This window comes from Adiantum capillus-veneris, chromosome 7 (assembly GCF_014529385.1).
Source record: "Adiantum capillus-veneris isolate H3 chromosome 7, ASM1452938v2, whole genome shotgun sequence".
Lineage (NCBI taxonomy): Eukaryota > Viridiplantae > Streptophyta > Polypodiopsida > Polypodiales > Pteridaceae > Adiantum > Adiantum capillus-veneris.
In genome coordinates this window covers 132,970,587-132,994,075 of record NC_140937.1, presented here as the reverse complement: position 1 = coordinate 132,994,075, position 23,489 = coordinate 132,970,587, and the positions used below count along the sequence as shown (strand labels likewise).

The window sequence follows — 23,489 nt, the reverse complement described above, 5'->3', positions numbered from 1 at the left end:
CGTCTTCGACATCGTCGGCAAGTCCAAGCATTGTAGAGATTTGTGCAATCAATAGTAGACCACTCTCGCCATCAAGAGTGGGGCCCTTGGAGGAGGGTTTTACAACGTCTCTGGTGTCGTATTCTCTTCTCTATCTCTCAGTCGCATGAATCTACACGCACAGTGTCCATTCACTTTGTTTGTGTCCATTGTACTCTCTCACTAAGGGAACGGAAGGCTCTCCCTTCCGTAAGTAAAAGGAACCTTGAGCACAGTTCGGAGCACTCATCTTAAGCAAAGTTCAACATTCACTTCCGCTGCACCTTACAATAGAACATAGAGATCATCTGCTTCAGGTCTTTCAGGCATTACAAGATCACAAGTTAGTGATTAATGCAAAGAAGAGTGATTTTTTCCTACCAGAGATACACTTTTTGGGATACATTGTGTCAGCGCAAGAGTGCAAATGGATCCGGCCAAGATAGAGACTATCCGTGATTGGCCCGATTTGAAGAATGTCCATGAAGTTAGAAGCTTCTTGGGATTGTGTTCGTACTATAGGCGGTTCATTCGAAAGTTTGCAGAGGTTGCTTCCCCCTTTGCATATTTTGACACAGAAAGGAGTCCCTTTCTCGTGGGGACCCACAGAGGTGATTGCCTTTCAGACTTTGAAAGAGAAATTGACTACGGGACCAGTTTTGACTTTGCCGAACTTGCAGAAGTCATTTGAAGTATATTGTGATGCTTGTGGTCGTAGTATGGGTGCGGTCTTAATGCAAGAAGGCCATGTCATTGCTTACGAGAGCCAATTGTTCTCAAGGCCGGAATTGACAGCACAGATTTATGAGAAAGAGCTTTTGGCGGTTATCCATGCTCTTACTCAGTGGCGGCACTACCTACTCGGAGCGGATTTTACTGTCTTTACAGACCATCAGAGTTTACGCTACTTCTTGTCACAGAAGCAGCTATCGGAAAAGTAGATGCGGTGGGCGATCATCTTGTCACAGTTTCACTTCCAGATTGTCCATGTGCAGGGACAAAAGAATTTGGTGGCAGATGCTTTGTCTCGAAGCCGTTGGTTCTAGCTATTTCCGCTATACATCATAGGAGCTTTGAGGATATGGTCGATTAGTATGTCACGGATACAAATTTTGCAGACGTTTTCACACAGATATGAGATGGGGAGACAGTAGTGGGATATTCCATTCGGGATGGCCACTTGATGAGGAAAACCACGTTGTGTGTTACACAGCCGTTGAGGGAAAAGGTTATGACTGAATGCCACTGTTCGCCTTTTACAAGTCACCGCGGCATTGCTTCTACCATGAAAGGGGTAGAGAGATACTTCTTTTGGCCGAGACTCAAGAAGGATGTGGACGAGTTTGTGCGTAGTTGCTTGGTATGCCAGAAGGTCAAGTTTGACAGGCATAAAGCACAGGGATTGTTACAGCCTTTGCCCATACCCACCCGCCCCTGGGAAAGTATTGCGATGGATTTCATTTTTGATCTCCCGAGAACACAAAGTGGTCACGATGGTATCTGGATTGTTATTGACAGATTTAGTAAGCATGCTCATTTCATTCCAGTGAAGAAAATAGTCAAGCCGGGTCACTTAGCGAGACTGTTTGTGGCCCAGATTTTCAAATTACATGGCATGCCTGAGACGATTGTCTCTGACAGGGACCCCAGATTTACGAGTTTGTTTTGGAAGGCAATTTGGGAGAACATTGGCACGCAGTTGCAGTTCTCGTCATCTTTCCGCCCGTAGACTGACGGGCAATCTGAGATTGCCAATTCAGTGGTTCTAGATTTATTGAAGTCTTATATCTCGGATCAGAAGACTCAATGGGAAAATTACTAACCTTTGGTGGAATTTTCCTACAATAACACGATACACTCTTCAATAGGGAAGGCGCCATTTGAGATTATTGAAGGTGCTGTGAAGGTTCTACCCTTCCTAAGCACGAAAGATAAGAGTTTTGAAGCTGATGAGTATATGCGCGACCTAGACACGGCTTTTGCCAAGGTCCGCGAGGCTTTGCAGAAATCTCAGGAAAGACAGAAAAAGGCAGCGGATCGCCATCGTCGCGATATGAAATTAAAGGAGGATGATTGGGTGCTCTTATGTTTTGAGAAGGCACGCCTGAGAAAGAAAAAGGAAAGGAGAGGCTTTTTCCAAAGCTTAGTTTGCGATACTACGGACCTTTCCAGATCTCTAAAAAGATCAATGATGTCTCCTTCTGACTGAAACTGCCTGACACTTGGAGGATTCACAATGCATTTCATGTGAGTCTCTTGAAACCTTTCAAAGGTGATGTGCCTGATGATGGGGAGCCCGATGAGCAACCCGAAGTGGAGGAAAACGAGGAGATCCTTGTTCCTGAACAAATTTTGGCACATAAGGACACAAAGAATAAGGGTAAAGTAAGAAGGCGGTTCTTGGTTAAATTCAAGAACTATCCTGCATTGGATGCGAAGTGGATGGAGGAGGAGGACTTGGCAGATACTCCTCAGATTGTGAAACTTTACCTTGAAGCTTTTGGTTTAGCATAGTCTATTCCAAATGGAACCCAAAATTCAGCTTGGCCGCGGATTTGGTGCAGTGGGATGCACAAGAGGGGAGTTACTCCGCTCCTTTGTCAACAGATGCCTCCATTTTAGAATACTAGAGTCAATGATGTCTCTTTGAGCTTCAGGGATACTGAGAGCTGACAGTATTCTGCTGTATGACTTTATGAAATGGAGCTGATAGACGAAATGACTGCAGCATTTTGGTCTGAATGATCTCGAATAGACATGGTTGCAATAGTGGTTAGTCAATCGGGCATCTATGAGGTCCTGAGTGGATCTAGATGCGATTGCTAACTGCATTGCCGATAAATCATGGTCTAAGATCCGAATGAATGTTGAATGTCATGTGATGTCAAGTGATGTCCTGTGATGTGACTGTCGATTGGTACATATGCTACATGTGTTCCTAGTGCGTCGGTACTATTAGTCATTGTCTGCTAAGGCAGTTTATGGCCTCTGTCTGTTTTGCAGGCGTAATTGAGGGCGATTACAATGCTTCAGGAGGGGGGTATGTCACAAACAGGGTGACGTGGCATATCCAGACCGGACACATATACACACATTCTCTCTTGCAGTGGCGGAAGCCCTTGGAAATCACGCTGAAAGCTGATGTGGCACTGCTGTACGGACTCCCGTAGTTTGTGCCGCGATTCACGGAAAGCAGTACGGACAGGTGACGTGGCAGCAACGTACGGATTTCAGCTTTCTGGGCGTGCTTTATTCTACGCACTGCAGCAGGAGAGAGAGAGAGAGAACCTTTTGCTTTTTCTATGCAAATTGGAAAGAGAGAGAGAGAGGAAGCTCTTTGCTTTATTTTTGTGGCCAAGTATGGCCAGTAAGAGAGAGAACCTGCTTTATTTTTCGAAAGCTTTTGATTTTCAGCTTTTGGGACAGTTTTTTGGGCTCTTCTTTTAGCACCCCTTGTAGTCTTTAAATATGTGAGTAGGCCTCACACAACTTAGAGCATCTGGATGTATAGTCTGAGTGTGAGCGCCTGCCCGCACTCTTGTACTTTGAACACAGATTAAAACAAAAAGAAATACCGAAAGGGGTGCCAGTCTTTGGGGCCAATATCTCTAGGCACGGAACTCCGCCGGGCCAGTGTCGAATCAATTGTGAACTGTTTTGAAGTGGTTATTTGTGCTGTCGTGGTTGATTCTCGACTTGGAGTGTCCAAGTCTGTTACATACTCCCTTGCTTGTCAGAACACAATCAGGTGGTTGTCTAAGTAGTTATCTTGGACTGCTACAACATTGGAGACGGTACCTTCTTCGATGACTTGAGAACTTATCCATCGATCCTTGGGAGATCCATTCAGTTTAGCCATCATTCCGCGGTTGCGCACTTCATAGGGGGTGGTGACTTGTGGTTTGCTATGGACACACCTATGCACTCATCAGAGGAGTACACACGAGATATGGCCATGCTCATGGCATATGGGATTTCGTCATTCCTAGAGAAGACACCACCATTTTGGTGGACAGACACTTACCACTTGACCTCGACACGTCAGATCACTTGCTTACACAGGAGCATCTACATGAACTTAGGGAGAGGATCTTGGATCTCTTCTTGGACAGGTTCATTGCTTGGATCTAGAAACTCGAGTGGGACTTCAGTGCTTTGGGCTCTCTTGGAGAGCTTACCTGCAAGATGCGAAAGATCCGGCATCCCGCGACTACATTCGGAGTCACCCGGAGCTTGGCTTGGATGGTAGTGCAGTTGCTCTTCTACACTCCTGATCATTTAGATTGCCTACCTTCAGAGTTGCTTATACTCACCCTCGATAACCTTACAACAGACTTATCCCGTGACCTGGGCAATAGGCCACTCCCAACTCATTCACATTGAGAGCCACACCGAGATGTGGTTTGGTGGTGATGCTGGCACAGATTTTTGTTGTGGTTGACACCGGAGCATTGGAGGCAGGAGATACAGGCAAGTCGGTGTAGACAGATTGGTAGCTCAAGCCTATCTTGCGAAGGGTTTTATTTAACGTTTTATTGAAGCTAGTAATTCTTCGAGAGGCACTCCGGTTATTTTTGCCAAAAAGGAGGATGGAGGGATGCGCTACTGCGTAGATTACAAAGGTCTCAATAAGGTCACTGTCAAGAATAAGTTCCATTGCCTCGCATGGACGACCTTATGGATCGACTCTTGGTTGGTTGTTTTTTCACCAAGATTGATCTATGGTCCGAGTACCATTAGATACGGTTACATCCGCGTGATGTCCCGAAGATTGCGTTTCGTACACGGTATGGACATTACCAGTTCTTGATTTTGTCCTTTGGATTACCAACACTCTTGCAACTTTAAAGCAGATGATGAATGACCTCTTTCGTCCGTATCTGGGAAAGTAGGTTGTCGTGTTTCTTGACGATATCTTGATCCATAGTAAGACACTCGAGGAAAACAAATTAAGTGTGAAGTTTTTGGCACTGAGTTGCTGTATCTCGGTCATGTCATCTCAGCCAATGGCATTCGCATTGACCCCGAAAAGATACTTTCTGTGCTGGATTGACCCATTCTTCGCACGATTAGGCAAGTGAAATCCTTTTGGGGTTTTTTTGGCTTTTTTTGCAAATTTATCAAGGACTATGCTCGTATTGCTGAACACTTTATTCGATTGTTAAAGGGTCTCTAAAGCAAAAAGCGTAGTGTTAGTCCGTCTATTCAATGGACTGACGAGTTTGATCAATGTTTCCAAACATTGAAGCGACTTGTTACTACCGCACTAATGTTGTAGATTGTGGATCCAAATAGACCCTTTGTGGTGGAAAGGATGCCAATGATTATGCGATAGGCACTGCTCTATATCAGGATCGGCATCTTGTAGCATTTTTGAGTCATAAGCTCACAGATGTGCAAACACATTATTTCACATAGGAGAAGGCATTGTTGGCGGTCGTCCATGCTTCGAAGGTTTGGTGCCATTACCTCTTTGGTGGCCACTTCGTGGTATGGACGGACCACCAGTCTTTGAAATATCTTTGTGATCAGCCAGACCTTCGCAGTCAGAAGGCAAGGTGGACAAAACTCATGTAGGAGTTCGATTTCAAGATATGCTACCGTAAGGGTGCTACCAATATGATATCCTATGCCCTTAGTAGGATCTTTGAGGTAAATACTCTTTCATTCGTTGAAATTTTGACCGACTTCTATCTTTCTCTGAAAGGGCGCTGCCAAAACGATCGTCACTTTGGTGAAGTTTGGCAACGAATCCAAGAGGGAATGCGTAACCCGGAAAGTTATATTGGTCCAGACGCCCATGGACTGGTTATAGAGAGAAAGGTAGTGGAGAAGAATTCCATTCACAACGGATTACTCAGTCCACATTATGCTATACGCTGATGATATTGTAGTGATTTCAGAGTCACCGGAGGGCCTAAGGAGCCATTTGAGAGCTTTGGATGAGTTTTGTACAGACAGGGGACTCATAGTGAATCTTGGGAAAACCAAGACCATGATCTTCCACACCTCCAGAGCAGTTTGACGAGCAACCACATTTACAGCAGTAGGAGGCATAGTTACCCGGAACGGGAACTGGAAACGGCAATGGAAGGGTCCGGAACGGGACGGAAACGGGGAGGAGGAGGGGGGGCTGGAACGGTCGACTAAAGTAAGGCTTGAACTACCTCCATTCAGCTTAGTCCCAAATAAACTTCTAAACAACCCACAAACTGCCCCCAAACTACCCCCGAACCTGCCCTCAAACTCCACCAAATATGTTCCCCAAACAGCCCCAAATATGCCCCCAAAAGCCTACTTTTTTGCCCCCAGATGCCTACTTTTGCCCGTTCCGCCCCGCGTTCTACCGTTCCGGTTACACCCTATTTGGAACGGCGTTCCGTTCCCAACTCCGTTTTGAGAACGGTACTCGTCCGGAACGCTGTTTCGGAACGTTTGGGTTGTGTTCTGCCCGTTCCCTGTTACACTGGTAGGAGGATCAACCGAGGTGGTCACCTCCTACATCTACCTGGGAGTCACATTCACCAGCAGACAAGGGCCCTTCTCTATGGCACAGGCCGCCACTGTCAGGAGCCCCGCCTGAAGGGGTGGCTATTCGACACATTAGTCAGTCCAGGCCTAATGTATGCAGCAGCAGTGTGGGCACCTGGATTGACAGATAGCCATTGGGCACGGATTGAGAGACCACATATCTATATGATTTCTTGCCTATTTCGAGGCAAGCACACAGTGCTGCCGGACATCATCAAGGTAGAGCTTCCCCCCCCTCCCCTCACTCCCCCAAGGTAGTGGAGGCATTCTTTTAGACGGTCTGCTTCATCCAGAGTGAGAGAGCTCCCGACCGACAAACGCAGACGACGAGCATTTGAGTCAGCTATATAGATATCAGAGGCTGGATACGACAGAGAATGCTACACAGATTAGAGCATGGTTCGGAGCACACGGCCTTGACCTAGAGAGTTTGCCTCCTTTCCAGAACGACCCCGACTCCCCCTAGCTTCATCTCTCACGTTGTGAGAGAAACATAGTGATCGACAGAACCTCTGGTAGCTCTTTATCAGACAGACTTGGATCACATCTCCCCTCTGGCGAAAGATGTCACACTACAGAGACCATTTCTTACCATACTGGAGGACGGGTTCATACAATGACCACGCTATATGGACACCTCATGCCACACGGCTCACATGTGGTGATTGGTCAGCTTAGAGTGTCATCACACAGACTAGAGATCGAGGTGGGGCGAGTTCATGACATCACCATGGAGGAGAGAGTGTGTAGAGTATGCATAGAGGAAGTGGAGAGTGGGGAGCATTTTGTTTGTAGATGCAGAGCTTATGGGATATCAGAGGTCGATACGAGCCCCTATTCAGGGATATCATGTACTCTCGAGACCAGAGACAACTGGGATGCTACTTGCCAGCGATATAGAGGCACAGGGACACACTTCGGCAGCCACCTACAGAGACCCGGGGGGGGGGGGGGACAGTCACTGCTTACATATTTCTTTCAGAGAGCTACACCCCTTCCACTCCCTGACCCACCGAGGGGAGTGGCCCTTCAGCAGGCTGAGGCGAGCCGGGCTCGACGACGCACGCAGGCTTTCAGAGGCCAGGCCTCACGACTCCACCACAGACAGATCGAGGAGATCCGAACTTGAGCACATCGAGCTGTTGAGGAGAGACGAGCCCTGATGATGGCTCACCTAGAGGTGTTCATCAGGGCAGCGCTTGTTCCCAACCCTCCCATGTACTACATTTTACACCCCTCCATTAGCATAGGATGGAGCTAGCTAGATTGATGCATTTGCATGGTTGTACTACCCTAAGCATATAGACATGCACATATCCCTAGTACTAGAGCTCCACCCATCCCCATAGATCTCATCACCCAGCAGATGTCCTTCTCTCTTTTATTTTGTACCGGTCTTGAACTATTTTGTCTTGTCCGATAGAGAAAGGACATACACACGTGTATACTTGATTTGTCTCATAGACTGACTTCGGCCTCACATAGACGTTAAAATGGCCTCACATAGACGTTAAAATGTTTTCTTTCTTTCTTTCTTTTTCCTCTCTCTCTCTCAGCGTGCCCACCGCCTATTTCTTTTTCACTTCACACTCTATGCATGGCTCTGAAATTTCATAGGGTTTCGCTGATTTAGGGTTTCGCTGATTTAGGGTTTCGCTGCTGCAGATTAGGGTTTTGCTGATCTGCTGCAGATTAGGGTTTCGCCTGGTTTTTTAGGGTTTCGCTGCTGCAGTAGTTCAGGGTTTTTGCTGCTCCTGCTCTCTCTCTCTCTCTCTCTCTCTCTCTCTCTCTCTCTCTCTCTCTCTCTCTCAGCATGCCCACCAGCTTGCTGCCACGAGCTCCCTCTCAGCCCACGCCACAACTCTGCCCATCGCCATCTACAGCCCATGGCCCAGCGCTGCTATACCTCCATTCAGCTCCTGCATTACACATGGCTGCAAATCGCTGAATAGTGGTAAAACAGCCCACTGTGTAGCAAACCAGCCAGCCCCCCGCCACTGTATGGCCACATAGCTCTCTCTCTTTCTCCCCCATCCACCATGGCAACCCCCCCTCCATCCGCAACAAAAGTTGGCAGGGGGCTTATGACAACCCCCCTTGCCCGGTACCGCCGCCGTAACAAAGTCTCAGAGGAGCTACTTGCCTCAATCCGCCGGGAAATGGAAGGGATGCTCCAAGCGGAGATCCTGCAGGCCACCGGAGTGATGCACCAATACATCACCGATTTGCGAAAGGAGAATGAAGCTCTTAGGATTGAGCTTGGGGAGACCAAGAAGGAGATAGAGCTTCTACGAGCCTCGATCATTGTGGCCCGGGAAGATGGAGAGATCTCACACGTGGAGACTATTAAAGAAGACTTGAAGAAGGAGCTGCACACCGAGATGGAGGCTACCCAGGGGAAATGGGTGGAGGTGGTCCGCAAGACCATCAAGCAGGAGGTCAAGGAGGACGCCGTACGTGAGGAGCACATCAGAGTCCAGGACACCCTGGACGAGGAGAGGTTGAGGCAGACTCGACGCCTCAACATCCGTGTGACCGGCCTGGCAGAGGGACCTTTACCAGAGAGAGATGACGAGGAGCTGTGCAAACGGCTCGGCTTTGGAGAGACTATGCCCTTCACCCGTGCATGGAGAGCAGGACGGGACTCCTCGAGAGCACGGGCTTTGGTGCTGCAGATGCGGTCCCTGCAAGAGAGAGTCGCTTTCTTTCGAAAGCGAGTCCTGATCCGCACGTTTCCAGGCAGCCCCATCTACATCGACGAGGATCTGACGAGGATGCAAGTCAAGCACCGCCGTACCTGCATGCCTCAGATATTACAGGCGAGGAGAGAGGGCCGAAAGGCCTTCTACAGAGATGGTCGTATTTTTGTGGATGGGCGCCCCATGAAATAGGGGCATGCGGCCTATGGGACGCCGTTGCGACCGGAGATACTTCTCAGAGGAGCAGTGTGGAACTGCAATGGGTCATTGTGGACTCGCCCCGACAGACTGGAGGAGCTTATAGAGGACCACGACTTCATTTGCATCACTGAGACCCATGAGAGCCCTGAAAGGGGGCTACCAGCCATTGCAGGCTTCAGATGGGAGTCAGTCTTTCGAGCTACCACTCGTCGCGGCACTTCACGAGGATCCGGTGGGGTGGCCATATTATTTCGCCGTTCCATCAGCAGTCATATGCAGATTGTGAGCCGAGATGAGGAGGCACGTTTTCTATGGGTACGCTTGGAGATAGACCACGAGCATTGGGTCTATATCGCCATTTGCTACTTTCCACCATGAGGTTCCTCATATGCGAGCACCGATGGGCATGCACGGGAGGGGGATTCCCCTTATACACCACTCTCAGATGACATACTCCGCTACTCAGCACTCGGAGAGGTCTTCCTTATGGGAGACTTCAACGGGCGCACCCAGACCAGGCAGTGCGAGCTCTATGATATGGACCACCCAGAGATTATGAGCAGTTTAGACCCAGAGGAGATGGAGATTAGCAGACTGTCAGCAGACTCAGGGCAAGATACCACCTGGTACGACAGTCACCTATTGGAGCTTGGTAGCTGACATCATCTCGTTATTTATAACGGGATGCAGAGGTGGCCAGATTCGAGCGGGCTCACTTGCTTCCCTCACGGGGGGGGGGAGAGAGTACTGTCGACTACATTCTTGGGAGTCTTTTGGGGGCCAAGCTTCTCCGATCTTTCAGTGTTGGGAGACGTCCTATCGGCACAGACCACACTTTCCTCACTTTCACACTCACCTCCCATTTGTCACACACACCCACCCCACTCACACAGCCACATACCACTATTCATTTTACATACGAGCTCTCTCATGTCTATGCTCACCATCTCCGCACACATCTCCTATCTCTCGACCCACATGACCTCCTAGAATCACTCACATCAGATCTTACCTCCATGATTCACACATCTGCCATTCAGAGCTTCCCTCACCACACACGCACACATGCACCCCGCACAGGTTCCATGCCACGGAACAGCTGGTATGACGATGATTGCAGAGCATTACGACGTCAACTCAGAGAGGATGAGGCCCGCGGGGTACTCACACACCGCCAGGCTCAGCGCCAAATGTAGTCTCTCACCCGCCTTAAAAGCGGGAATGGGAGGAGCAGCAATAGTGGGACTTATATCACTTGCTCATGAGCCGATAGTGCAGAGGCATGGCGCCGCATCCGCGAGCGCAGGCCACCGACATCGATCGAGGACCCGGACACATGGTACCGCTATGCAAAGGACCTTTACCAGATACGAGGACAACCACCGATACCCTTGCCACAGGGACCACGGCCCACCACTTCGTCCTTCTTCACATCAGAGATGGTAGCTCGAGCCATCTGGCATCTACAACATGGTAGAGCTCGAGACCAGACCGAGCTACAGGCCGAGCATCTGATTTATGGGAGAGAGACCTTGGCACCTTTCATAGCTCATCTCTTTAACCGCGCACTTGTGGAGGGATTTCCAGACTCGTGGACATAGCACATCATTGTACCTATACACAAGTCTGGAGACACCATGGATCCCAACACATACAGGACTATTATGATTGGCCACATGTTGGCCAAGCTCTATGGCGCGGTTTTAGAGGAGGAGCTTAGCACCAGAGTAGAGGCAGCAGGCATCCGAGTTGCAGGACATGCTGGGTTCCGCCGCACATACTCTACCATCGATCATATCTTCACGCTACGCTGCTTGATCGACCAGGCACGAGTGAGGAAGAGGAGGCTTTACTGTTGCTTTGTGGACTTTCGCAAAGCATTTGATACAGTGCCACGTGAGCGACTCTTCAGGCGACTACTCTCCCTTGGGCTTGAGGAGGACATGATATGGGGCATATATACACTTTATGAGTAGGTATGTGGGCGAGTACGATGTCCAAGAGGCACTACAGAGACCTTGTTTAGCACCATTGGTGTGAAACAAGGATGTCCACTCTCCCCTACACTCTTTGGGCTCTACATTGATGAGATAGTGGATTTTATTCAGCATAGAGGAGGTGATGGGGTGGAGATGGGTGGCACCACAGTCCATATACTATTATATGCCGATGATATTGTACTCATATCAGAGTCAACAGAGGGGTTGTGTCAGCATCTACTTGGGCTTGATGACTTTTGTGCGCAGCGAGGGCTCTCAGTGAACCTTGGGAAAACCAAGGTTCTCATCTTTCATACATCAGCACGGATCAGACGAGAGAGCTCTTTCACAGCAGCAGGGGGCAGTATCGAGGTTGTAGGCTCATATGTCTACTTGGGGGTGACTTTTACCGCGGCATCAGGGGCCTTTTCCATGACACAGGCAGCCAGAGACAGACTGACCAGGGGGTACTCCGCACTCGCACAGATGGAGAGACAGTGCCACCAGGCACACTTTCAGGAGCCCCGTACGAAGGGGTGGTTTTTTGACACTTTGGTTACACCGGCTCTTATGTATGGGGCAGCCATATGGGGACTTGGTTTGGCAGACTCGATCTGGCCTTTGATAGAGCGCCCACAAGTACTGATGATCTCCAGGATGATCCACAGCAAGCCGTTCGTTCCACATGATATAGTCAGAGCAGAGCTAGCAGTCCCACCTATGCTAGTAGAGGCACTGTTTCAGACTGACCAGGGGGTACTCCGCACTCGCACAGATGGAGAGACAGTGCCACTAGGCACACTTTCAGGAGCCCCGTACGAAGGGGTGGTTTTTTGACACTTTGGTTACACCGGCTCTTATGTATGGGGCATCCATATGGGGACCTGGTTTGGCAGACTCGATCTGGCCTTTGATAGAGCGCCCACAAGTATTGATGATCTCCAGGATGATCCGCAGCAAGCCGTCCGTTCCACATGATATAGTCAGAGCAGAGCTAGCAGTCCCACCTATGCTAGTAGAGGCACTGTTTCAGACGGTTTGCTTGCTACATAGATTACAGAGTATGGATAGGGACCGCATTGCCTATCGAGCACTACAGGCATCACAGTCTATGGCACTGGCGGGAGATGCCTCTTCTTGGTATGCACAGACTAGCGAGTGGTTCACTAGACATGGGCTTGATATAGATCGACTACCACCCCTCTAGTATGACATCCATGCACCTACTTATATTCTCACTCATCAGGAGAGGAATAGGATCATCAGGCAAGAGATTTCGCATATTTACATTGAGAGGACATGGATCAGCCCCAGGCAGCCACTACCGACGAAAATGCTCCACTACCATGAGCATTTTCTCCAGATATCAGATCAGGGCTTCATAGACACCCCTCAGTATATGCAGCAGTACATGCCACATCACCTACGGGTAGCCATCGGCCAGCTCCGAGTCTCATCACACTAGCTTGAGATTGAGCGGGGCAGAGCCAGAGGCATACCACGAGAGAACCGGACTTGCCCAGTGTGTCAGACAGAGGTGGAGACGAAGGAGCACTTCATGGTACGATGCCCAGCTTACTCAGAGCTTAGACAGAGATTTGGGATTGAGGGCACTCTCCAGACATGCATGAGGAGGAGAGACCAGACTCATGTGGGCCATTTCATCACAGGAGCACTCCACATACGTGAGGAGTCTACACGACCACGACCACGACCACATGACACTGGAGGTGTTCAGCAGACGATCACTCAGTTTTTCCAGAGAATGACTTCAGGGGATCCCACACCGCCGACGACGACTGGGCTGACACTCGAGCAGGCAGAGGCACAACGAGCACGATGCCGACCCCGGGAGTCAGGATACCGACGGCCCCGTCTATACCAGCAGGATATACTGAGGATCCGTACACTTCATGAGCAGCAGCTGGAGAGGGCCCGCTCCACCACACATTGGAGCACCCACTTACATCGGGTTTTTCAGCCCCTCCCCCCCATGTACCACTTTTTATACCCATCACCCATTACACACTACTAGCCAGCTCTGATACGGGTATGCCCTCACACTTTTACTTTCACTCAGCACGAGGTAGTCATTTTCTGCTGTGACAGAGCTACATCCACAGCCATATATTCATATGGTTAGTATCTGCGGTGCCAGAGCCATATATACCCATACCACCACACATTACCATCATACCACCACACTGCACATCCCGGTTCTAGATTAGCTTTCATTTCAGCATTTTATTTTCAGTATTTTCTTTTCCGGACACCGGACTACCACTAGACGTACATTGATTTGTCTCATGGGCCGACTTCGGCCTTTAGAAGAGGTAAATAAAGCTTTCTTTCTTTCTCTCTCTCTCTCTCTCTCTATCTCTATATATATATATATATATATATATATATATATATACATATATATATATATATATATATATATAGAGAGAGAGAGAGAGAGAGAGAGAGAGAGAGAGATTGTCTGTTACCACGAGTGTGTCGCATCTATGGTTTTGCGTTGTGCTATTCTGACTCTTTATCACTTTAATACTCACAAATTGTTGCACATAACAATGTGAAACAACAAAGAGGCTTTGTGAGGATAAATGCTGAGATCGGGGAGAAATTTGCATCAAATCAATGCGTTGGAGTAAGTCATTACCAACCAATCTAGAGGCAATGTGTGAGCTGAGGACGTTCCAAATGTATGATAGGAAGAAGGGGAGGCTCCTTTGTAGGACGCTTAACTCTCTCTTAGTTAAAAGCTAAAATATCATTCTTAAAATCTTTTGTTACATTGATCTTTATACCTAGGGTTTATAAACACATTGTCTGGCACTCGTAATTGAGTGTTTTTGTAATCTACTACCCTCAAGCTCATCTTGTGCAAGTGTTACAAATTGGAACTTGACTAAGCTCGACTAGTTCCTGCATCATGGAAAGTACAGTGGGAGCTTTCTAAATAAATGGGGAAATGTAATGTGCACCGTAGTGAGCGCCTTGGACAAACATGTATAATTGATTTGATTTTGCAACCATCGTTGCATCTCATCTCCAGTCCGACGCTTGTCCATCAAATATAGATGTTACTGTTACGGGGTTATCCCATGCATTTGTATTAGGTGACTTTGCTTTGGATTGATATGTACTTTAACATCATGCTTATTCAAGTCTCCTTTGATGCATGCATATTGTGTCTGTAAGAAAGATCTTTTATGAAACCTTGGTGAAATCAAGATTCTGGTGTTGACTAACTATTTTGTTGGATCAATGCTTGGGTTTGTTATTTACTTTGACATCATGCTCTCCCTAAATGGAGCATGGCAATACTTAAGTGCATACCTTTTCTGTTTGTGAATAAGATGGATTCACGAACCTTGGTGATCCAAGGTTGTGGTGTTCATTAACACTATCAGATCAATGATCATGGCACAAAGCTGCAATTTTAAAGCATGAGCAAAATTGAAAAAAAGAAAAACTCCTCCACTCATGCGATTATGTTTCCCATTGTTACCGTGTTAGCAGGTGGTGCTATCTCATATTGTTGATGTCTGTCTTCATTGCAGAGACCTGAGTCTGAGGTGATAAGGTGTGTAAATAAATTTTCAGCTGACTTTGGTGGACAACTGGTACAGCTTGAACGCTTACAGGCTTCTCTTGACCATGTGTCCCATAGGTTTGTCTTGTTAAAATTACAGAGGCAGCCTTGTTAGAATAATTGTAGGTACAATATCATCTCTATTAGAGATGCAAGGCTCTTAATTAATAGTTGTTCTCTTATCAGGTATCTTTTGGCGGAGTCTGGTGATACTCTTTTTGCATCTTTCATTGGGACAAAGCATTATAAGTAAGCGATGCTAGCAGACAACATATGTTTTAGTTGATTCTCAACAAGGTAATGGTCTGATCAACCGTCATTTTGGAAAACTTACAGGGACATGATTACAGATGCCAATATACTTCAAGGACCACTTTTTCGTGAGGATGTTGGTGCAGTTGATCAGCAGAGTGACATTGAGATTGAAGCAAGTGGCGATACACAACCAAATCCTGCAATGGACTCTGTTGTGCTGAAGCTAGATAAGCAGTCTACAAATTTGAAAGGGAAGAGGAAACCAGCTGCTCATCGGGTATTTTCTTTGTGGTTTAAGCATATGCCTGTACGCGTCATAATATGTAACACTGCATGTATTTTTTGAGCGGTCAATCATTTGTACATGTGATTGTATTATAGAAAGGTCTGTGCATGGGATAAAAGAGGTTTGTGGAACTTATAGTGGAGCATGTGCACTCACTCTTTCCAGACACATTGGATTTGATAGAATACAGCACATAACCTGAAGACCACTCTTAATTCTGATTGTTGTACATTTACCTGCTTTCATTGGTTATGCACATTATTAGTGTACATGTTCGTGTATACAACTAGGGCATACTTATCAAAACAGCTTCTGCAAGTGATTTTAATTGCATGAAATTTTCAAGTGAAGGCTTAGTGATGTGTAGTATCTATGTGTAGCATTTCAAATGGGACAATTAGCACGTGTGAGGATCTAAGATCAGTTAATTGTGAACAATTGCATTGAAACCACATTATTATTTTTTTCAACAGGGATTCCTTGCTCGTGCGAAAGGTATACCAGCCGTTGAATTGTACAGACTCGCAAAGAAAAAGGATCACAGGCTGGTCTTGTGTGGTCATTCACTAGGGGGTGCTGTAAGTTTATTCAAAATGGACTCATAAGGATCATGTTTCATGTGTTGCTAGCCTGGTTGCTACTCCTAAATAAGGATTCTTTCCTCCAGGTTGCAGTATTGGCAACCTTGGCGATCCTCAAGGTGCTTGGCCATTTTTCATCTTCATCCTCCAGCAGCTCCAAGAAAGAGAAGCATGTTGTTGTCAAGTGCATTACATTTTCTCAACCGCCGGTCGGTAATGCAGCACTAAGAGAGTGAGTATTAACAGCACCACTTTTCAGCAAAGTTTCCATATTAAGTTTTCAATGGGGGAAAATCTGCTCACTGTTTGTTTGATGGTCCCTAGCTATGTTTATGAAAAAGGTTGGCATGGCCATTTTCGGACATATTGTATCCCGGAAGACATTATACCTAGAATTCTCTCGCCAGCGTATTTTCAGCATTTTCGTTCACAAGCACAGCCTCAGGGAGAATTATCTGATACCTTTAGTGGATCTCAAGGCAGTCAACTTGCTTATAATGATGGCCTAAAACTCGAGCAGGGCCTGGCTGCTGCTTCAGCTGAAGGAAAGGCGGACATTTTAGATTCAGGTCCACTTCAGAGCTCCTTGCAAAGGATTTCTGCCCTTATCCCTTTAATAGGTGGACCAAAACCGTTTCACCCATTGAAAAGCAGAAACCCTTTTGCGAAAACAGATGTTGAGAAAAAACTTGAGAAAGATGTGAAAGAGGTAGCAGGATCAGCTTCGCTGGCATCAGTTTCTCAAACTGTAGCTATTGATAGAATTGCTTCGGCTGAGCTTGCAAAGTCAATGACTGCCGATTGGCGGAATCGTGTTCCATCTCTACCATCATATGTTCCATTTGGCCAGGTGTGTATGATAAACCCTTTTTGGAATTTGGTAATGTCTTTGAGTTTGAACATGGTGATGTCCTTTTTTTGTGGGACGCGGGAGGGTCCGGTGGGAGAGTTTCATTTTGTATGAAAGCTGAATTGAAGGGGGTGTCTGCATCACAAGACACCTTACTAAATGGTTCTCTTTTCTTTCCTTCTATAGTTATTCTTACTGGAGAAGTCATCTGTAGAGCCTCTCTCTGCCTCGGAATACACATTGCTAACATCTGTACGCCAGTTCTTCTACAACTATTTTTGCTTTGATTGGCGATTCTTGTAGGCTAGAGAGCTAACCTTTGTGTATGCACTCTCAGATGCAGTCTGTGCTTCTGGAGCTTAGAGAGCGGTTTCAGTCACACACGATGCGTTCTTATCGAGCACGCTTTCAGAGGTAAGATGAAAATGGTCGTTGAATAAATCTCCTCTAATATGACAGTTTCTGCAAAGGACCTTCAGTACACGAGGTTTTAATAGTGGTAAAAAAGGCTGGCCTATTAAACCTGTGATAATTCTGTGGAACTTGCAACAGAGGCTTGATCTTTTTGCAATTGCAGCTTTGTTGGGAAGTGTAATCCTGCAAGTTGCTGGTGGAATCAGCAATTGTGCTGCTGATCCCCACGCTAGTTCCTACTTTCCATCTTACACAAAATCTCAACTCTATATTTCTCAGGATTGTGAGTGCGAGAAGAGAGTTTTTAGGCAAATATCTTGTGAAATCATTTGTTGACCGTTTAGGAACATTCGATGCTAAAGAAGAACGTTCTATCCAAATAACATATTGTAATCTCTTCTTAACAGTCTCTAACCAATTTTGTATTCTAATCTTGGCTATAGAAACCAAAGATTCCTATGTAAGAACAGATTTGAAATTGCTTTTCTGGGTCCTCTTTTCAACAGTTCCCATGGTGAACTTTAGCAAAGAGGGAAATGGAAGCTGTTTAGTTGTCTATCACCTACATTTGCACAAAGGCTCATACTCCCCTGCACAGTGTCTTCCAATCGATTCAACTAAAGTGAGCTCGCTCTTTGCATTATGCAGCACTTCACTTCAAGCACTAATACAGCATGCTGGATAATCTCTATTGCTGTTTGGCTTTCACTTCAGAAACGACAGACACTGCCGCTTTTCACTCAAATTTCATCATTGAACCTCTCTTAATGGTAGTTTTCAGTGTTCACCAAGTGGCACATTCAAAAGCTACACCAAACTACTGACAATGCGTGATCCTTTTGCAAAAACACACATGAATTCTATCTCTCAAATAAGTTTGATTACAATTATCCCAGAAGCATAGCCTTATGAGGCATGCATGGAGCAAGTGATCTCATTTTTACAAGATTCACTATGGAGTTAGGAATCCCTCTTTTTTGTTGATCATATAGTATAATGATTAGGATCTCCTCTTGATTACTGCATTACTTCAAATAGATCTGTGGATACCTTTCTGACATGTTCTGATTTTGGCAGGATATATGAGTCATGTATGAGTGATAGTGTACCTCCAAATTTTTCAATGGAGCGCGTTCCTTACTTGCCACACTTGCAGCAATGGCTAGGTTTGCCAGGAGTCACTGTAACAGAGTCAGGGAAAATAGCTGAACCTCTAACTTTACTTGCTGCAACATCTCTAGTTCCAATTGGCTGGGCCGGAGTTCTGGGAGATAAGAAAGGTAGCCCATTTAGAGTGGATGTATGCGGTTATGGATTGCACTTGTGTACGCTTGTCAAAGCCCAGATAAATGGACAATGGTAAGAACTTCTCAAAGAGGTTTCAGTTTCTGTGCAGGTTAGGTGTTTGCATCGTGTATGAATTGGTTTTAATATGGCATGCTGTATTGCAATTTTTAAAGGTACCATGCTATGAGGGCTCCCCCATAGGCCCTCGAAATCAAACTTTAAGAAAAGGGCCCTCTTAAATGCGGAGGGCCCTATAAAAATCCCTTTGTGTGCTCATAAGCCCTTCAACAGAAAGTTTCCAGCCGATTGCACCAAGGAATTGGGAGTACTCTCTTTTTGACTTGTTGACCTCCTATACCAATTCATAAAAGCATTCCTCAAGTGTAGATGGTGGTTGAAGGACCCCCTACATTTTTTGTGAGACATTTTAGGTGAAGGCCCTTCACTTTTGTGGAGGCCTATGAGGCACAGATTAATTTTTTCAAGGGCCCCTTAATAGCACCTGTAGAGGGTCTATGGGGGAGCCCTCTATTTTATTTGATTTGCAGTTTTATGTGCAAAAATGGGACCCACTTTATAGTTTTACCTATACGGATTCATTTACATATATGGTGCAAATGACCTTTGCTTACACAATGGCTGATCTTAGACCATGTCATTAGTAGTAAAACCATCACCATCAAAGTTCTAAGAAAATGTCTTTATCTTAGTGTCTAACCCATCTGAAGGCACCTGCCAGAGGAAAATTCTTATTTCAAACAGGACTATCTGATCCTTCGTGAAATATAAGTAGAGCTGGGAGCACCATGTGGAGTTTTGAAAGGAGTGGCTGAAAAACAATTTACCCTGTCAATTACCTCCTGGCTTAAAGTCCCTGGTCCTGACGATGAAAGGTCAAAATGCGTTATGTTTTGAAAGACCACTGCTGTGGTGGTATGAATCAATAGCTTAGGGAGCCAAGAAGAGTCCATTTCACAAGGCAGGCTTGCTGCCCTTTGATGTGTTAGTATCAGCGGCACTGATATGAAAGTGTGCAAGGGAAGTGGAGGAGATAGATATAGAAGCTGAAAGGAGATAAAAAGGCAACGGATCTAACACTAATGTTGATCATAAACCCAAGATCATGCACAGATGCGGGCATAGTTGGTGGGTATGAAAGGTACAGTAGGGTATGATACATAAACATACAGTACTATTAAATATGTTGAGATTTATACAGGTACAGTATGATAAGATTACCTAATACTGACTATTAAAAGGTGGAGCATGTGGAAGTCCAAAAAGGGCATGGCCAGCGCTAGGCTTTGGGCATACATGCCAATACAAACAAGAGAAGTGTAGAGGGCAACGTAGTACTGGCTTAGGGATCGTTAGAGAGGCTTGATAGAGAAGGGGCTGTGGAGTTAGACTTCTCTTGAGGTCACCCATTCAAGCTGTGTTACTGCACGTGCACTTAACTGAAAGATTTCTCAAATTTTTCTAGCCCTAGATCCTAAAACCTTATAGTAATAGGTGCCTCCAATCTAGCCAATTTTTGTAATCTTACATGTTTACAACACTTGTCCTAACATCTCTCCTTGGTTCCACGTTGCTATCTTGCCTTGGAAACTGTCAATCAGACCGCATGCTTTTGACAGCTACTCTTATTTTTTCAAAGCTCCAAATCCTTCAAGGCTGCCTCAAGGCACACCGGTGAGGTACACCAGAAAACAAGCCTTTCAACAGATTGGCACCATAGGACTTGAGTTCCTATTTGAAGCAACAGGTTCAATGAGCACGACCAATGCTGCAACATCAACAAAGGTAGCATCAAGGAGGAGGACAAGAATTCGCTCTCATACAATATGTGGGGACTAGGGCTGCAAGAACCCACAGATACAGCTCGGAGGAGGAGAATCTTGGTGGTAGTTATAGAATGTGCATGATCAATAATGTCATCAGGTTGGTGACAATGGACATACCTGGTCGCTAGTTGCTGTTCCCGCTACACCTGACACATCCCCCCCCCCCCCCCCCCCCCCCTTCCTCCACTGCTTGTGGGTTGTTCTCAGCCTGCCAGCAATCACTCCAACACCAACACCATCTTCCATAGCCGTAGACACAAATGGAGGCTCATGCTGCACCTCTAACGAAGCCCCCCTCGACCGACCCCGCAGAGCTAGATCCCTTGCATGGATCAGATGTTCTGCTACTAGACCCTCATGATGATATGCTCTTCTTGTCTTCATCTTATCAATGGCTTTTTCCACCATTTCCGCAGTAAAGAAAGTACTAGTAGCAGGGCATGGCTCTAGCGGATCTGGTAATGGAGGCTGTCCAGATACCATATATAATGATGTTACATATTGACCCCAAATCTCAGGAGAAGTAATTGTCGGAGGCGATGAGTGCTCATGAAATAAACGCCAGGCCTCATGTGAGTCCGGACTCAAGAAGAGCTGATATAAATCCTTCTCCAGTTTGGCTAAAAATGCCCTTTTCTTGTGACGTACTATACGCCGAAGAGCAATCCGAGATTGCTTATATGTGATGATCCCAAGTGTAGGCTCTTTCTGGACCTGGGTTCTCATCTCTTTGCATTCCTCGTCGTACCAACTGTTTTGAGGCATGTTCCGAGATCCTCTCTTCTGATCAGGCTGAGTATGTGGGTATGCCTCTTGTGCTGCTCCATGTAGTATCTCTGTTAGCTGAGAAGTAATCTCCTCTAGAGTATATACTGGCTCGGCTGCCCACATCCTATTATAGATCTGTTCCACATAGAGTGAATCAGTCTCTGGTGTGAAAGTATATCTTGTGTGCGTCTTCTTCCTTTGTACTTGAGAGGCATTGTATTGGAAGGAGATTGATAAGGTCAAGAGAGCATGATCCACGGCAATCCCAACCGGTCTGGGTCCCACCTTAAAGTCCTCGATACTAGAAATAAAGCTTGGTGAAGTCATGACATAATCCACTGTACGAGCCCCATGCATGTGCAGGAAGCATGTGAATCCCCCAGATAAAGGGAAATTCTCTAGACCATTAAGGATGGCCAAACCATGTGTAGTTGCCATCTCCATGAGATGTCTCCCATATTCAGTGTGTTCTTTATCCTGTGAGTTTCTAGTAAGCCCCTCCTGTGATAAATCCACTTCTCTGAGCATTTCCTCAAAAGTATCATAGAATATTGCTTGAGAGTTGGCCGTTCTGGCATTAAAGTCTCCTAAGAGAACGATGTCTCCATCTCTAGAGAACTCCCATATGTCATTATTCAATATGGAGAAAGGGGACTGTCCTTTAGGTGAGGAGTAGACTGATGTACTAGGAGGGAAGTAGCATATAGCGATATATAGAAATCTACCTGTCTCGGCTCTCATTCTCACCCACATATACCTTGCTTGTTCATCTTTCGTGATAATCTGTAGTAGTGGTTTCAGCTCCTCTTTAAATAAGACTGCTACTCCTCCTAAACCCCGGCTACCTCGTAGAGATCTCTTGTCTGGTCGACCAGCTGTTTCCCATAAATACCCCTTCACATGTGGCATAAGCTGTCCCGGTATCTGGTGTGTCTCTGAGTAGAAAACTATGTCTCTGTCCCTAAAGCTGTCTTCAAAGGCACCTACATCTAGCCTATATGATCCATAATCCATTACAATTCCATGCCGCTATCCGGAGGGTCGCCCCATAGGTCTCGCACCGTCATGAGAGCGCTTTTCCAGAACCACTACTTTCCCTCCTCTATAAAAGGCGATTTTCCCCTTTTCTCTTGCTGCCATGATCTCTGGCATCAACTCTTGCATGTGTGCCACTTGTGCCAATGTAAGGTCATCTCCTAGGAAAATACCGGTTTTCTTAAGAGTTGGCCTCTTCTTTAGAAATTCTTTCCTTATTTGTATATTCGGGAAGCGGAGAATAAGTGCCCTATCCTTTACGTTTCCCTTCTCATCGATTCCTTTCTTGCCCACTCTCCATGCACTTGTGTGAGTAGGCTCTGTGATGCCTATGCGTTGTAGCAGTTCCCTCACTTCTTCATCTACATTCTCTGTCTTTGACTCCTGTGACCCGCACATGCAGAGCCAGATTCTTCCTTTTTAGCTCTTCCTCAATGGTCATATTAATAATGGTGGACGTAGGTGTGGTCTCAGGCATCTGGGCCTTCCCTTTCTTCGCATCCTCAATCCATTTCTCTGCTTCATCAACCTTTTCTTGTGTCTTAACAAGACGTTCCGCCCATGAAGATGCTGTTTTCGATTTTTGTTCATCTCCTTCCCGTAGAGCTTTCATTGGATCCTTCATGTCCTCGAGCTCCTTCAGCACTGAAGGTTGGTCGTCTCCCTTCTCCTTAGTTGCAGATTTGCAAGCCGCAAGTTCTCCTTTTAGCTCCTCGATTATTGCATCTTTTTCCCCCATGTGCTTTTCCATATTTGTTCTCCATGCCTCAAAACTTGCTACTGCCTCATCGAGTTTCTTTTGCATAACGCATTCTGTTACATTTACTTCGGCCTTGATTAGGTTTCGTAATTCCGTTTTCACGATCTGAATTTCCTCATTTTGTATCCCCCAGATCTCTCTCCTTAGTTCTCTCGTCATGTCTCCATACGTAGAAATCCTGTAGCTCTTAGCGTTCGCGTGCATTTCCTTCCTGATGTCATCCCTTATATAGTTTAGCTCTGATTTGAGCATCACCTAGACCTTCTCCATCAGTAGCTCATCATGTATCCTGGAGGTTTTCCCAACTCGTAGTGATCTTGGTGATAGTACAGTATCTCTGTTTCTCCGTTTGAAAGTAGCCGTTGTTTTTTTTGGGGTGGTGT

The 23,489-nt window shown here is 46.2% G+C and overlaps 1 protein-coding gene and 1 pseudogene across 1 annotated transcript in view; both read left to right on the top strand.

The window, feature by feature from the left end:
* Positions 1 to 23,489, top strand: part of LOC147454650 (lipase class 3 family protein) — a 102,660-nt gene that overhangs the window by 24,243 nt on the left and 54,928 nt on the right. Inside the window, exons 2-10 of the mRNA XM_086516532.1 lie at positions 14,995 to 15,104; positions 15,213 to 15,275; positions 15,363 to 15,558; positions 16,041 to 16,145; positions 16,235 to 16,380; positions 16,473 to 16,998; positions 17,185 to 17,250; positions 17,336 to 17,412; positions 18,490 to 18,771. Of these exons, the coding sequence (XP_086372658.1) occupies positions 14,995 to 15,104; positions 15,213 to 15,275; positions 15,363 to 15,558; positions 16,041 to 16,145; positions 16,235 to 16,380; positions 16,473 to 16,998; positions 17,185 to 17,250; positions 17,336 to 17,412; positions 18,490 to 18,771 (1,571 nt within the window). The remainder of the gene's footprint in view (positions 1 to 14,994; positions 15,105 to 15,212; positions 15,276 to 15,362; positions 15,559 to 16,040; positions 16,146 to 16,234; positions 16,381 to 16,472; positions 16,999 to 17,184; positions 17,251 to 17,335; positions 17,413 to 18,489; positions 18,772 to 23,489) is intronic.
* LOC147454651 (uncharacterized) lies at positions 12,762 to 13,463 on the top strand (annotated as a pseudogene).